Here is a 16,562-nt window from a genome sequence, read left to right as displayed (position 1 = left end):
CGTTGGGCTTTATAAATATAACAAAAGGCACACTATATAGATAGTTTTACTTGTATATGCAGTTACTTTCTTTGTATTATTTGTTTTCAGAGTTTTATATCGCTATGTGTGAACATGTAGGCATATAAAAGCTGTGGTGGTAAAATGTCATGATTTTACGTAGTGTCAGCACCATGGACAGCTTCCAGGTGAACCCTCACTTTTTAGTCAGCGCACTTCAAACACATTTTCAAGCGTTATTAAGAACAATAGCAGGTGTTTTATTACACATTGCAACATTATGAGGTATTTTTAACATTAAAGCAGGCGGGAAGGGAGCTAAAATGTTCAACACTGTCATGTTGGGTAAATTAAAACCTTTCTTAAGCTTTAATTTAAACTAAAACATCACAAAATGGTAAAGGCTGCAGCCTTCCGCCGCATTTGGAGTGAGTGTTGAGCTGCTCCGGTTGAATGAAAGAAGCAGGAAGTTCTTTGGATCCGCGCACATGACTGTCAGCTGGTCGGAGTCACGTGACGCGCAGCTGTGCGGAAAGGAGAACGAAAATGGCGGAATCCAGGAACTTCAGTAAAGGATCAATAATGGCTTTTATATTCTTTTTCGCCGCCTTTTTAGCTTCAGGGAGCAGCACGGCACAAGTGCCACTTCTTATGTGGTCTACCAAAAGGTATTTCATTTTCTTTTTCGTTTTTAAATTTACGTAAGAAGAGTCATTTGAAGTCTAGTCTTACATGCTAAAGCTAACAAAGTAGCTACGTTGCCTTTTAATGTCTAGGATTTCTAAAACAACACAAACGTGAAGAAAAAATCGAAATTTTTCTGTCCTTTTAGTTTTTTAAAGAAACTATAAAGAATTTATTCGACAATGCAGCTTTGGGCGTTATTAAATATAGTGTTGTATTTATTTTCACAAGCAAACGTCCAGCACAACTAATAATAAAACTTACATATCCACTGTAAAAATACGCACATATTTTTCTTAAAGCTGCAAATTGTGCTTTGTGTGATTGTGGGTCAATGACATGACAAGAGGCTCAATAATCGAGCTGATTAGCTGGCATTATTAGGAATGTTAGCAACATTTTCTAAAGAGTTACATTTCAAAGCAAACCTCTGAGACGACTAAACTAGTTTTTAGTTGATACTATGATGTTGAGTTTAGGTTAAAAATATACAACTTTGGATCATTAAAAACTTTGAAATAGTGTGACCAAAAAGTACAAAGAAGTTTACTATAAGTATATTTTTTTATAAATTGCCATCAAACATTCAGCTTATGACCTTATGACCTCTGTTGAATTATCTGTGATTTTAGTTAGTAAAATAAACGTAATTTACTGCATATTACAATCCCTTTATTTAGCCTGAGTGTCACTTTTTTTTAGAGTAGAATATGATATTTCTGCAATTAAAAACAGTAATAAAGAATAATCTTTCTTGAAACAAAAAAGGCTTTGCTTTTCAATGTAAACATTATTGTTAAAAACTAAAACTTGATTTTGTTTTTGCGTTCTTATGTATCAAATCAGTGGCTTAATTTGGCATATAGGTACTTGTTATTAATGAACCAAACAAAATTAAGAAATTCTATTATGTATTTGTCTAAATTATTGTCTGAATTCCTCAAAACTAAAATCTGGAATAAGAACTAAAAAGGACATTTCAGGTGTTAGCATAATCATCTCTCATGTGATTTGATCACAAATGGATGCTTCAGATAAGTAAATGAGTTTATTCTTTTATGATAGCAAACACGTCTAACAGACTAATGAAAATATTTTAATTGAAAATGCATTGACTCATGAATAAACCGGTAAACTGCTGTGACGACTGTCCTTAATGTTTTAGCAACTAAGTTGAAGAATGAGCATTTAGCTTCTGTTGTTGTCATTTAAGTTTGCCTTCGTTGACCTCTCCACCGGCCGGACACATTACATCCATGGAGGAGCTGGCCGCCTACCTCTCGCCTGTGTTTGGCTCTGGCTCCAACACTGTGCTCCTGTTCCTGCAGGACAAGGTCAGAGCATCGCACACACTAGTTAGCTTTTGCTAACACAAGTTAGCTGAGGCTTGTGAAAGCTGAGGCTAACATCTTTACTCTATTAAGACAGTTTGGCATTCACTAAGTACTATTTTTATTTCTATTGCTACTTAAAGACAAATAATGGAGATAAATTGTAATAAAAAAGCACCAATGTCATGTATGATTTATATATAATTGTCATTTTAAGCCTTCAGTTACCAAAGTGGGTATTATTGTTGGACTTCCTGGCATTTTGAGACACAGAACCTTTTGTACATATTGACAAGCGGGTAAATTAAAACCCAGCCTCCTTCTCTGCAATAAATGTTAAACAAAAAGCCCCAGTCTTACTGAATCATGAGAAAAAGCAGGAGACGCTGGAACAGACTCCTCATTCTGGCGTGACTCTGAGTTTTTACTGTACTTCCCTTTGCACGGTTCCTTCTTTCATTGTTCTGGGCTTTTTGCAGTTTGTTTATTGTGTTGATTCTTAACTTATTTTGATAATTTTGTTGCTTGTTTTTAACTAAATATGTTTATTTTTATGTTTAGTTGAGCAAAGATGACTTCACAATGTTTGGTGGAGCGTTTGGAAACAAACAGGAAAGTGCCTTTAGGAACCTTGAGGTGGGTTTGTTTTGGACACTAATTATGAGCTGGTAACCAACCTGCATAATAACAATATTCATATTCCAATCACTTTTTTACAGGCTGCACTCCAGTCATCTTCCTCATCAGTGAGTTTTCCTGCTCTGGAGTGGACAGGAGAGTCTGCCATCCCCACCCTGCTGCAGCAGAAACTCAGCGCTTCCCCCCTGCTGGTCGATCCAGACACTCTGTCTCACCTGAGCCTCAACACATCGACCAGCAATTTACTGATCATCAATCTGCCTTACTGTAGCGAGTGAGATTCTTTTGTTTTTCTGTGAATTTCCATTTGTAATCGCCACCTGCGTTCCCATTAACCATAAAACTGCGCAAATTCAAATTGCGAACATAAATTCTCTTAATAGGATGCGGTGTTTATTTTAGCCGTATCGAATTAGATGTACTGCTGGCAGAAACGATGAAGAAGACGACAGGAAGTGATAGTTCATTAAAGGTTGTCATTTGAACGTGTTGAATCCATAGTTCTTCTGTAAAATCTGACTACAATTTCCCAAAAATGCCACAATAACGTTTCTAGATGACAAACCGTTACAGAAGTTATTACGATAAATGACAATATTGTTGTTTTGAGGCCATTTTCAAGTAATGTTACAATAATGCAAGAACACATTCTCAAAGATCAATTAGCATTAAATTATAATGAATGTTTATCACTGGAACTGGAAGACGTTTTGAATATTGAAAATAAACAAACTAAAACAACAGAAACAAAGCACCAGAATGAAGACATTTGTCATCCAGGTTTTGGTAGAAAGAGACAGAAAAGAGTTGACAATAAATTATGTAAATGGAAATTATTGAGCTTATTTTAATTTATCGTGCGATTAGTTGATTTATTGCTTATTACCTGTCTGTCTCCCCAGTGCCTGAATGAAACACAGACATTTCTTCTGATGGTTGATAGATGATGATTGCTAAAACATGGATACATTTCATTAAACTTTTACATCCGTTGCTGCATAATTGACTTATCTTGTGAACAAGCTTATTTTCATTTAATTTCCTATTTAAAGGAAACATTACAATTTCAAAATTGTGTTTTTTCAACATCAGCAGCACATTGACAGATTTTCTCACATTTGTAATGGAAACGTAGAGATTTACCAATTCTTTATTGTTTTGCAGCTCACTCAAATCTTGCAAGGAAGTCCTCTCCAACAATGGTATGTTTAAAATACTGGTTATTTTTTTAAGTAGAGAATTATGGATTGATATCAGTATAAAGGACATAACTCATTATTTTTGTCACCAGATGAGACTATAGGGAAAGTTCTGAGTTCCCTGAAGGCCAAAGATGTTTCCTACACTGCAGCATACACAGGGCTGCAGCCGTCACAAGTAAGATCTCACAGTTGTCAGAAACATAAATGGTTAAAGTTTGGACATGCTCTGGATTTTTCAGTAGAAGTTACTAACTGAACTTTGTTCTAATTTTCAGGTGATTTCAAAGTCATCTTCGTTAAACCAGCAAGTGGGCCGGACCTTGTTACAAGCCCCTCCTGCTGATGTTAAAGCACCTATAATATTCAGTAATGCGACGGGACGTCCCTGCATTATGCTGTGGGCTCAGAATCTCACCATCAGCCATCCAGGCTCTCAGGGCTTCATCGACCTTGCTAAAGAAAACGCATCAGTCGACGGATCCATGTGTAACAACACCAATTCAGAGTAAGACAGTGTTTTCAGTTTAAAGATGATCGGTTTATTATTATAAATTATAAAGTTATTTCAATGTATTGCTTTTCCCCACCTGCAGGCTTGTGCTCACCTATGTGAACTACACTCTGAGGTAAGGCAACGAGCTGCACACTAAATACTTTAAACTTATTTGAGTAATGTTTTAAATTACAGTCATTGGTTGACTTTTCTAAAGTCTGAAATATGGAAAGTATTTAGAAAGTAACCCTCTAAAAATAATCTTTTAAAGTTATTTTAAAGTTTTTTAAAATAACTTTTTATTATCTTAATAAAAAATTATTAAAATAATATACAGCCTTATAGAAAAATAAGGCTGCATGTGTGTAATATAGACTTAGATTAGTAGACATCATATATTGTAAAACTATATTTTTGTTTTTTAACTGCGGCACCTTTTTCAGTTGTTTGGTTTATTTTTAAACTACAGCGCTTCACTCAGTACAGTCCAATAATACTTTATTTATCCAAACAAAAAGCAAAACAATAATGAGACATTTTAAGAGTTTTTACTATTGAAGTTTCTTAAAGTTATTATACAGTTGAAGTCAGATATTTACATGCACTGAAAAAAGACACTTTTTTCTCAGTGTTTGTAGTTAAATCAGACTGAACTTTTCTTCTTTTACCTTAGTTAGAATTGCCAAATTTATTTTTGTTTGCTAAATGCCAGAAAACTTGGTAAGAATTTTTTTTGTAACTTTCCCCAGTGAAGATGCAAGAAAACGCTTCTTAATATTGATCCATAGCAGGTGAATAAATAAATACATCAATAAATATTTCCCCATAATTTGTTTCTGGGAGACTATAAACTTGTTTTACTATTCAGATTTCTATACTAATATAATCTTGATTCTTTTTTCATTTGCTGGAATCAATTCATCATTTCTCAATACATTTTCGAGTAACTTTCTTTTCTTCTCCTGCAGGTTTGCAATGAGTCAGCGATTCTATCCCGTTTCTGCTCGAAACTGGTTCACCCTGGACTCCGTCCAGGTTCTGGTGCGTCCGTCTGGTCAGACCGCGTCTTTTGTTGGGAGACACGGGATCTACGCGCCTGCGGAATATTCTTTCCACTGCCAGTCGGTCAGCAGCTTCAGAGACACCCTGCTCGTCCCAGCCAACCAAAACGCCACTCAGTGGAAGCTGGATTTCGTTGACTTCCAGGTAATGGCTGTTTTCCACATAATGCTGCAAAATATTTAAAGAAAAATAAACTTTTAGAATGCTTTTTATTTACTTTTCAGTAATTTTTACGTTCATTTAGCATAAATGCTGCCTCATGCCTTCTGATTTTAATTGGCCATGAGTTCTGTGGTGGAGAATTTTATCAAAATTTTGATCTTAAGGAAATATATACTATTTTTTATTACTTACATTAATATTTTACTTTATTCCCCCAGTTCGCTTCCACAGCTTTTTTTTTTTTTGTCAAACTTTTTAACGTCTTGCTCGAGGAGCAAAGCAGTTTGGTTAATTTGACTGTCAGCCAATCAGAAACAAAAATTTTAATAAATTATTTAAAATTATATTTTATATTTTAAAAATGATCAAATAACAGAAAACAAAAATGTATAAGATTAATGAATGTATGGGATTAAATTTTTAATTTATTTTTATTTAACTTTCTGGTGCCCCACAGCGCCCTCTAGCGCCACCCACTTTGAAAAAAACTGTTCTAACCTCGCATGAATCCCTCATGTGCTTAAGGAAATTATGATTTTTAAAAATCTTTAATTATTTTTGTGTGTTTTTTGTTTTGTTTTTTCTGGTGCAGATTCAGGGTTTCCGTTTGGCCAATGGAACAAACTTTTCTTACGCCAGCGACTGCGCCGGTTTCTTTACGGCTGGGATTTGGATGGGCCTCGTCACCTCACTGCTCTTGCTGCTAATTTTCGTGTACGGCTTGCATATGATCATGCAGCTGAACACAATGGACCGGTTTGACGACCCCAAAGGTCCAACAATCTCAGTCCCTCAGTCCGATTGAAGCGTTTATCCAAAGATTCACTCCAGTGTCTTTCAGTACCTGATGAAGCCGCCATGTTGCTTCTACATCTGGACGTCTATAGATACAGATGCTTTTCTTCAGTTTTCTTTAGCAACTCCCTGGCAGATGTTTTTAGAACAAAACACATTCCTTTTTTTTTTTTCCTCCATATTTTAATGTCCCAAAATGTATAAGTTATACATTTAGATTTAATGTCCATGTGCTAAAAAAAATGGTGCCTCAAACAAGCAGTTTGCACTCTTACCTGAATGCCTTTATTGCCAAAATGCATGTGTTCGCTGAATGCTGGCTGGAACATTACAGACCTCAAATCTTGCTTTTCTATTCATATACTAGCATGACTAGTAAAACAAAAAAAGGTGGCTGTGTAAAATATCTATTTTTCACTTGTCAGGGTTCGGCCACATTAGTTTATCACTGTTATAAGATGTTTGCTTAAACTGTAATTTATTTGTAAAAAAAAAAATAAAATTAATAATAATTACTCTGTTTACTTTGCCTTGCAAGCCTAATGATCGTCAGCTAATCTATTTTGTGCCTCAGTTGAATATTTGTCAAAACTTTTGATGTGCAAGTGCTACTACATGAGGAATATTGAATTAATGCATTCAGAACATTTAATTTCCCCTTGGAATCAATAAAGTATTTTGGAATTTGAATTAAAATTGTGAATAAAAATAAATGGATTAAACGGTTGTTGTCAAATGTTTGAATATTACACATTGTGCACATATATAGCATGTGTAATGTAATAATTTATAATGCGTATGTGTGTATTTATAAATGTTTTAGGGCTATTGTTGGTGTGCATATTATGACCATGGTAGATGGAAAAAGAGTAAAGTTTTGCTGAAGTTTTGAAAATTCCTAGAAAAAAGTGACAATTTGAGCTTCAAATGTTGAACATTTTAGACTTCTGAAAATCAGAAAAATTCTAGAATTTTTTTTCTAGAAATAGAACTCCGCCCCTCCCACCCCCAATTTTTTAAATTAATCTCAACATTTGAATCTTTTTCTTGCAAAGTTTTCAACTTCTGCAGCTCTGACATTTTGTGTTTGTTCTAGAAAATTCTAGTTTTTTATAGAAAATGTTTGACTTGAAGTTTTATTTGTTATAAAAAATTCTGATAATCTCAAAATGCCGAGGTTTTCTAACGGAAATATGCTTTTTTTTCTGCATACCGTGGTTCTTTCTATTACATAGAAGTAGTTGCTACTGTCTGGACTTGTAGCATAGCCGTTAGCTTCCAGAACTTTACACAACTTCGGCGTTGTGTTACTATGGCGACGTCCCTGTTACTATAGCAACGGCCCTAAACTTTTCAGCTAGTCTTACTCGCTCTGTCGGCAGTTTACCTGTAAAATGTCAAGCCCGCTTTCTCTTCGAATTAGATTCGGAAGCTCACAGGACAGGAGAATTTACCCAGGAAATTTTGCACTCGACCGATTAGGAAACCATTTGAAAAGATATGAAGCTCGGAAACCGCCGCATCTCGGACCGGGCTGCTATGACAACGATGAGGTGAATATGCTGATCACATTTTTTTTTTAAACCTGAGATACAGACAGTACACATTTCACATTTTGTGTTGTATTTTTTTATTTTCATTTTTATTGAGAGGATAGTCTAATCTAAAAATGCTGGGGGAGGAACGGAGATTAGCCTACACCCCGCTTTGTTTATTATTAAATTCCGCATATTTTTGTGTGTGGATTTTACAGATAAGAAAATCCCAATGAGTGAATCTGTGAATCTTTTGTAAATGTGAAAGATGTTATAAAATAAATAAATAAATACACATACGGAGATAAGAGATTTTAGTCAACATTATGTTGAATTTTAAGAGGACCGCTGTTTTCTTTCTCTTCACAGTTTCGCTCCATTCTTTACAATCTAGGAAAAAAACCTGAGAGTTACAAGGGATATGCTCTCTCTGCCCGGACTGGCACTCGTTTCCCTCCTTTTAAGGTATTGTTTATACTGCATGTCAAAGCGGTTTTTAACTGTTAAGTTATCGACAGGAACACCAGTCAACATTTATCAAAAGAAGGAAAATGTGACAGCATATAGCTATAAAATACAGCTATTACTTAATAAAAAATAACCTGCAGCCTTTCTTTGTAGTGCTGGAAGACAGTGGCGTTCAAGCGCCAAAAACAAAGTTTTTTTTTTTTTTTTGTGAAATAGCAAAATATTAAAGATAGCCTATATATTTTTTTACCTTCTCAATAAGCAAAATTTTAATAACGCAAGTCTGATTCTGTCTGGGTGACAAACCTGGAATCAATCATTTTATAATGAATTATTAAAACTTGAATTAAGCAGTAAATCACAGTGATGTTTTAATAAATGATGTTATTTTGATCTAGAAGATTCTTTAGAAATCCTAATTGGTGTAATATTTCTTTGCACTGATCATTTTATTGTTTTAATGTGTAAACTAACACTTCAGAGGATTTTTCATTGATTCTGAGATATATTTTCCATTTTGATAAGGGAACATGAGGTTGTCAGAACTCCAACCTGCACCGTATAAACTAGTGACGTGTGTAAAGTGATCTGTTGAATTCTGCTGGAAAAAAAAAAACCACTTCACCTTCTCAGCAGCATATCTTTCCTCTGTTTACATCTCAAGACCAACATCCTTCACACTGAACTATTTTATTTCTGGAGCAGCACTGACGGACGCCCTGCACAAACACAACCTGATAATGTTTGTTGAAGCTCAGAGTTTGATGGGTTTTCTTATCTTTGGCACAGTGAGCTGGATTTTTTTCCCTCACTGAATCAAATGGAGACGTTGACTCAGTTTAATAGAGAACATGTGTGCGTTTTCACTCTGCTGACCTGAGATTACCTTATGGGTTTATGTTCTTTATGTCTTTTATCTTGTGTAATATAAGTCACACTGCTTGGTGATCAGGATTAGGCTACATATAATGTCAGAGAATACTAAATATTCAAGAATCTATATGACTTTATGAATCACAAAGCAAATATGATACATGTGCATTCATGTCTAAAGGATTGAAGGTTATAGATCTACAATTTTAGTCCCTGCTGTTGGTTTAAATGGACCGTGAAAATGCTCAAATCAAATAATTTCTTCATTATGTAATGCAAACATTATAAGAGACAGAAATCAAATTCAAAAACACTTTTTTTTTATCCCAAAGGGAAATTAAATATTGCTATAGCTTATATTAATTAACATCTGTTAATGGTGGAAATAGCTTCTGTAGCAGTCTGTATTACAAAGATTTGGAATAAGCCTCTGACTAAAGCCTCTGACTAAGACTTCTAATAAAGAGAATCATTCAGAATGTCCACAGTTGTTCCCAGAACAGAAACAAAAGTAATTATTTTTCGACAATTATCTGACTTGATGGCCAAGTTTTAAATTTTCTTTCATATCAACAAATTTTTACAAAGAAAAATTTAAAATTACAAAAAGAAAAGTTTGGTGTAAGCACAAGTTTGTTATTCAGGTCAATCCTGATTAGTGTGATGTTTTTAATTCAATAATTTCAAATATTATTGAATTAAGCAATAAGGCAATAAGCAATAAATCAAATATTCATGATTAAAGAAAAATATTTTTCAGGCTCTTGTATGGAGGCATTGGTTTTGAACAAAACCAACACAGTTCAAGGTACACAGTTAAGTACCTTGAACTGTGTACTTAAAGGGCAGTATTATTGTGCTATAAAATGGCACAATCAAGTAACTATGTTAACTTCAGTTGTTATAAAAATGCCGTCGATATCAAAAAGGACTGAAAAGAAATTTTACTTCGTAATTTAATGCAATGAAATTGGGCGTCAGTCTAAAAACTCCCGCTCTTTCTGAAACTCCGTCTTCAGGAAGTCATCATAACATCCCTCCTTTATGTTATGATATGCGTTGTTGTACAACGCATTATTATGCATTGTTGTACTGAGAAGTAGGTGTGCAGTTCCACCAGGTGTTTGCTAATTGCTGCTGGCTAGTCTGAAGGAGCAGAGCTGTTGTGCAATGCTGGAGCTCAGAAGCTTGGAAGCTGCAGCTCTGAGGAGGAGCTGTGCCTCAAAGGTGGGGCTAGGTCCACCTTGGCGTTTTACACAGCTGAACGGTTGCCATGGATATTAAAGTATTTCTCAAATATGCATGAGAGAATCAAAGCAACACTCCAGGTGTCATTTTGATTAGGGAATAACTCTATAACATGACGTCAACCTCAAAAAAGTACATTTTACAAAGTACTGCACCTTTAAAATATTGACCAATCCTGTCATGTTTGACCCTTGACCTTGATTTAATTCATCTTTATGGATTGATCCATAATCCTTAAATTCATTTTTGAATTTTTCCAGTTGACTCGGCCATCCCCTCAGCAGTTCCAGAGAGACCAGAGCAAATCCAGAGTTCCTTTTCATGGTAGAGCTCCGTTCGGTTCTTATGAATATAAATTCAAACTGCCAAAAACCACCGCCGAAGACAGCCCAGGGTGAGAGACGGTCCATAACTACGCCGCAGTGTTGAACTGAGCTAACGGCCGTTTCTTCCTGACTCAGCCCCGGGACGTACGAACACATCACAAAAAGAAACAGGAAGGTGATCTGGCCCATGTGCTTCGGGAAACCGGACTGGTCCAAACTGCCGCAGCTGGACAAGCAGGCTGTCAAAGTGACGGTGAGTAACACCAAAAAACAAAATATATACCTATACCGCTTGAACTTTTTCACATGAACAACACAAACTTCACTGTGTCTTGTTTGGGCTTTTATGTAATAGATCAACACAAAGTATCAAATATTTTAGGTCAGGAAGGAAATGAAACGTGGCTGATTTTCTGAAAAGTGTGAATGGGATGGAATGGGATCCGGGAGGGACTCAGAGTAGAGCCGCTGTTCCTCCACGTCAAGAGGAGCCAGTTGAGGCTCCGGCATCTGGTAAGGATGCCTCCTGGACGCCTCACTGGTGAGGTGTTCCGGGCACGTCCCACCGGGAGGAGGCCTCAGGGAAGACCCAGGACACGCTGGAGGGACGATGTCTCTCGGCTGGCCTGGGAACGCCTTGGGGTTCCCCCGGAGGAGCTGGAAGAGAGGGAAGTCTGGGCCTCCCCTCTGAAGCTGCTGCCCCTGCGACCCGACCCCGGATAAGCGGAAGAAAATGGATGGATGGATGTGAATGGGATGTTTCAGCCTCGTTTATGACACCTGTAAATAAAATCCATTGCAACCAAATCAAATTTTCTTAAAACAAAAAAAAAAAAACTCCTTTTAAGCACCTTCTCATATTTAATTATTAATAACTTAATCCAAAAATTAATCAATACTGTACTGATTATTTTTTCTTTTACAAGTATTTTTTAGTTGCAGATGCATCCTGTGTGTCAAGCAAACACTAAATAAATGCTGTCAATGCATTTCAGGCAATAAAATGTTTTTCTTCTTTAAAAATTAAATTTGTTTATTGGCATCTTCTATTGTATTTCTAATATTGTATAAAATGGTTTAAGTGTAAATCAGCAAAATGTGCCAATTTTTTGTATCCAGTTAATCGTCAGAATAATCAATAGTTGCAGCCCTAAACTGCACATTATTTTTAAAATGTAAAAAAAAAAAAACAAGTATCATTTTGATCCAACTTTTCAAATGTGTCACTTTATGTTGGGCTATCGCATAAATCCAAATAAAATCCAAAAAGATTTGAGGTTTTACAAAACAAACTTTGAAGGAAGAAAAAAAAAAACCTCCACTATTTTGTCAAGTCATTGTATTTAAAAGACAATCCAACACTATAAATGTAGAAACACAAACAACAGAGGTTGAACCCCAGATGTATAAACTGTACATGAAAGCCAGCTTCTGTTTTTCTTTCCTCCCCTCAGGTACCCGCCGACTACGAGTTTGTTAGGCACAGAGGCAGACTGGCCTATCTGAGTTTGTACTTTTAACTCTACAGCTGAAGCATGAAATCACATCACAACATGGACGCCGCGAGGAGTCGCCTGAAGCTGCAGAAATCCTCACCGAGCAGATACTGTAAGAGTTAATAAAAAAAACAAACTTGCTTTCTGTATTTGGAAAAAAAGTGGGTGCAGGTGACGTGGAACATTTGTTGCATACAAATCCCAATATGAAGTGGGTGTGTACAGAAAACAAACAAAAAAAAAACCAGTGTCATCATCAATCTGCTTAGTGCGGCTGCTTCCTGCTCTCACAGCAGGTTTTAAGTTTTGCCTCAGAGGAGAAAACGTCTTCACGGCTGAGCCGCAACAAAAGAGGCAAACAAGAGTTCATCATAGGAGCGAAGTCATTTCTTCCTCCTCACTTTGGGTTTCTTGACGGGCCGGAGATACGGGTTGTCGATCACATTGTCTTCGCTGGCCTTGTTTGATGGAACGACGCTACCAGGGGGCAGCATAGAGTTCTCTTTGTCAGCGCTTGGATCATCCTGAGACGCAAAGAGAGTTTTCGTTAAAATGTGTCCGCTGCTGTATCAAACTAATTAAATAAGCCACTAAAAAAATAGTTATAGAACAGTGAAGAACAAAAGAGAAAAGCAATAAGCTGTGGATTTTATTTTCCACTCTTGGTTTCCATAGCTCACTGTCATGTCAGGATGCAAGTTTTTTTCTTTAAGAACTTTTTTCCTCTGAATTTTTAAATGTTTCTCCTGGTAAAATTGTGACTTTTTATTATTACCCTTAATAATACAATAATTATATTCTTGTAATTAAACAAAGATTTTCAGTCGTACAACTCACAGAAGGGATGACTGAAAGACATGATTAGTATTGGTAAGATCAGTAAGAAAAACTCAATTTTCTGAAGAAAATTGCCCACAAAAATACCACTGAGTACTAAACTCATCAGACTCCAGCTGTGAGGACTTACAGCGATAACGTTCCCTGCTGCGTTCTCGCTGTCTGTCTGGTCGTCCTGCTCTGACGAGTCCGTCTCCTCCAGAGTCTGCAGTTCCAGCTCTGAAGGAAGGAGGGCGCTGAGGTACGGGATGGTGCTCGGCCGGGCAGCGATCACTGAAATCAGTCACATACGTATTAGTGATGCAGTGATCCATTCGTTTCACTTCTGATACTGATGTTTTAGATTTAGTATCAGTAAATACCGATTTGATACAGAAAAACTGCTGAATTGACTTAAAACGTTACTTTTTCTACTTAAAACCTTATTGAGAAACAATTCATTTCAACAAACAAGGTATAAAATAACCAGCGTTACAATGACATCACTCACAGGGAAAGGCAGAGATGTCATCTTTGAAGAGGCTTTGGGTTTCTCCGGTTTTGGCCATGAAACGTGTCAGTGCTCGTTCCACGTCTCTCCTCTGGGTGGCAGCTTTTTCTCTCACCACCTGGTAGTCCGACACGGGCTCCCGAAATGTCTGAAGGACGTAAAAGTTCAAATGTAATCAGCAGTTACCTTCAGAGAAACCAGCAAGCTCATTTGATTTTCAAGGATTTGTTTTCCAAAACTGGTTTCTGGCTCACGGGGGTCTTGATGTAGGTGTGAGGGTCGGGGAACTCCGGGAAGTGGCCGGGAATGTGAGACGGATGCGTCCGCTTTTGTCCAGCAGACAGAGATTTAGGAGTCACCGGCGCGTTCGTCACTGGAGCTGAAATTCAAAATGAAAATAAAAACGCTAGACGTTTGGAAAACACACGGGGAACATAAATGAGAGGCAGAAAGCTTCCTTACGGGCGGTTATGACCATCCTCTGAGATCGCTTTGCATACACAGGCAGCGTGTCGACGTTGAAACCTACAAACAGTTAGAATTTCATCAGATCCGAGTCTGTCGGCAGCAACAGGAAACGCATGCCGTCGGTTTGTGGATTTCTGAGCTCACCCATTTCAGTGAGGGTCACCACGGCGTCCGACAACGTCGGGACGCTCCTGGCTGTGTGTTCACAGTACGTTTTAGCACATCGACCAATTTCAGTTATGTCTTGAAGGAAAAAAAAGACAAATATTTCATTTTTTCTATTTCACAACAAAAGGGATGTAATAATATTCAAATATAAAACAATTTGGACCACCAGTTGTGATTTTTCTTCCTTATCTAAGGGTTTGTGTTTGTACAGAAAAGTGAATACAGAATTGCCATTTCTTAAATCACATCCTGCTTTTTAATAAAATAGACTTTTTTATGTTTGAAATAAGAAAATGAATTCATTTTTGTTATTACAAGAGAAAATTTGCCACAAAAGTTTTCTTATTTTTGTGGCATAAAAATAAGAAAATTTTGTTTGTGTTGACATTCATTTATTTATTTAAATGAATGTCAGTGGAGAACGGATTTCAGTATTGTCAACACAAACTCTTAATGTCTGAAAAATGCATTTAATTACATTTTAATTCAAAACTGCAGAAAACAATTTAAAATCCCTGGACAAAATTTTACAGATATTAAAAAATAAATAAATAAAAAGAAACATCATTTTATGTACTTTTTTTTTAGAATTGATTTGAAATAACAATAATAATAAATAAAAATAAATCAACATAAGATGTAATATGTACTTCTTTATCCTTCTGGAAGGTTACCCAGAAACATAAGTAGTCATTTGACAGTTGTTACTCTTATGGAGATGTTCGTGACAGGCGGTAGAAAGTAGTAGTAGTAGTAGTTTACATTTATATGCATCTATTTTTTGTATTTTCTTTGACGTGCAAAAAGCATAGTGTGATTTTGTATATTTTTATATATAAATATATTTTTTATTCTAGTTAAAAAAAATGTTTTGAAGTGAAATATTTGTTTGGCCAAACCCAAACAAAAATTATCAAGGCATTTAAGAATTATGTCGTGATATCAGTTTTGGCAATATTGCCCAAGATTATTCTTCCCTTCCTAATGAGGAGTAAAGGACAGGTTCTCAAACATCCCTTTTTTTAAGTGCTCTATTTTGATGATTATTTTATGGACGGCCACCATTTCAGGTTTTCGCATGAAAGTTTTACGATCTTTAGAATATTTTAAATGTTCCAGTTAAATGAATCATACGTACAGCTCTGCATCATCTCCGTCAGCGTCTCCACGGCGGCCTTCTCGGCGCTCTCGAAGCCGCTCTCGGTGAGCAGGGCGCTGGCAACAACCTGAAGGGTCCGCCGCCGGGCCAGCTGGTAGTTCTCTGCGGGGCTGGAGGCTGCTTTAGCTCCCCGCTGACAGAGTACGGAGGAAATAGAGCCTGAATAAAGCCTTTATCTTTAGTTTGCTACAACTTTATCAAAACATATGTAGATATGACCAAAAAGGAAGTTATCTGAACCTAACGCTCATAACACAGCGCAGAAATTTGTAAATATATTTACTTTCAGTAACTAATCCTTCTCAATATGAAAGACATTGAAGAAATATACCTGCTGTGTGACTGCGAGCTAAAGCTACCTAGCTTAAACACCGTTACATTTTGTTTCGTGGCCGAAGAGAGCAACTCTTACCCCGCTTGAATTCAGCGACGTCCCCGATGCTGCCGAGGAATCCCCCATCTGTACTCACTTCAACTTTCTTTCCTTTGCTAAATAAATGTGTAAACGTATTTTACTCATTCGACTGGCGCGTAGCCACAGATAGTAAACATAGTGCGGTTTAATGACGTCGTTTCCGCTACTTGAGCGGAAGTTGAATCCACCTGCAGTTTTACGTAACACTGCCATCTAGTGCTGTTACCAGAAAAAAACAAATCCAAAATCTATGATTTTCGCACTCTTTAAACCCCATCCGAAGCTAAAATGTGCATGTTTTATTTGCCTCAAATTAATCTAAAATTTAAATAGAGATTTTGTTTACATTATGGTGTCTTTATATGTTTAAAACAATTGTTCCAGACCATCACCGGGAAGATGGATCATCACAGTAGTTCTCAAATTAATATGCTGCTTTCATGTTTTTTAGAAGAATTGATGTCTAATATTATGTCACGGAACAGTGACATAACACTCTAAATTATTATACATTGTGTATCTAAGCTCTTGTGAACAAATCCCCAAAAAACAGAGATGTGCAGATTCTGCTCACTTATTTAAGTCAGGACAAAAACCATTATTGATTTGTGAAACTGTCCAGTTTATGAGACTATTTAATCAATTATGAACAGTTTTTTTGTTTTAAATTTGAATTTTATAAATTATATTTTGCTTACATTTTATGATGAA

The 16,562-nt window shown here is 36.4% G+C and overlaps 3 protein-coding genes across 3 annotated transcripts; 2 read left to right on the top strand and 1 right to left on the bottom strand.

Annotated features, from left to right (window-relative positions):
- The first annotated feature begins 486 nt into the window (after positions 1-486).
- On the top strand, positions 487-7,094 carry LOC103467860 (V-type proton ATPase subunit S1-like). Its single transcript, XM_008414580.3, has 10 exons — positions 487-668; positions 1,898-2,018; positions 2,577-2,651; positions 2,735-2,928; positions 3,819-3,856; positions 3,946-4,031; positions 4,132-4,361; positions 4,450-4,482; positions 5,318-5,555; positions 6,166-7,094. The coding sequence occupies exons 1-10, from the start codon at positions 547-549 to the stop codon at positions 6,376-6,378; spliced, it is 1,350 nt and encodes a 449-aa protein (XP_008412802.1). The 5' UTR covers positions 487-546; the 3' UTR covers positions 6,379-7,094.
- Positions 7,095-7,676: 582 nt separating this feature from the next.
- LOC103467859 (ciliary microtubule-associated protein 3) lies at positions 7,677-12,455 on the top strand. Its single transcript, XM_008414579.3, has 5 exons — positions 7,677-7,921; positions 8,273-8,368; positions 10,753-10,886; positions 10,954-11,071; positions 12,273-12,455. The coding sequence occupies exons 1-5, from the start codon at positions 7,763-7,765 to the stop codon at positions 12,336-12,338; spliced, it is 573 nt and encodes a 190-aa protein (XP_008412801.1). The 5' UTR covers positions 7,677-7,762; the 3' UTR covers positions 12,339-12,455.
- taf8 (TAF8 RNA polymerase II, TATA box binding protein (TBP)-associated factor) lies at positions 12,141-16,027 on the bottom strand. The gene is made up of 8 exons (XM_008414578.3): positions 15,849-16,027; positions 15,416-15,569; positions 14,254-14,352; positions 14,104-14,166; positions 13,896-14,020; positions 13,642-13,789; positions 13,282-13,424; positions 12,141-12,838 (listed from the first exon to the last, which is right to left on the bottom strand). Exons 1-8 carry the CDS (start codon positions 15,894-15,896, stop codon positions 12,698-12,700), a joined length of 921 nt encoding a protein of 306 aa, XP_008412800.1. The 5' UTR covers positions 15,897-16,027; the 3' UTR covers positions 12,141-12,697.
- Positions 16,028-16,562: the final 535 nt, after the last annotated feature.

This window comes from Poecilia reticulata, chromosome 7 (genome assembly GCF_904066995.2).
Source record: "Poecilia reticulata chromosome 7, P_reticulata-male-v2, whole genome shotgun sequence".
Taxonomy (NCBI): Eukaryota; Metazoa; Chordata; class Actinopteri; order Cyprinodontiformes; family Poeciliidae; genus Poecilia; species Poecilia reticulata.
The sequence above is the reverse complement of the archived record's forward strand: the minus strand, read 5'-3'. Positions and strand labels throughout refer to the sequence as shown.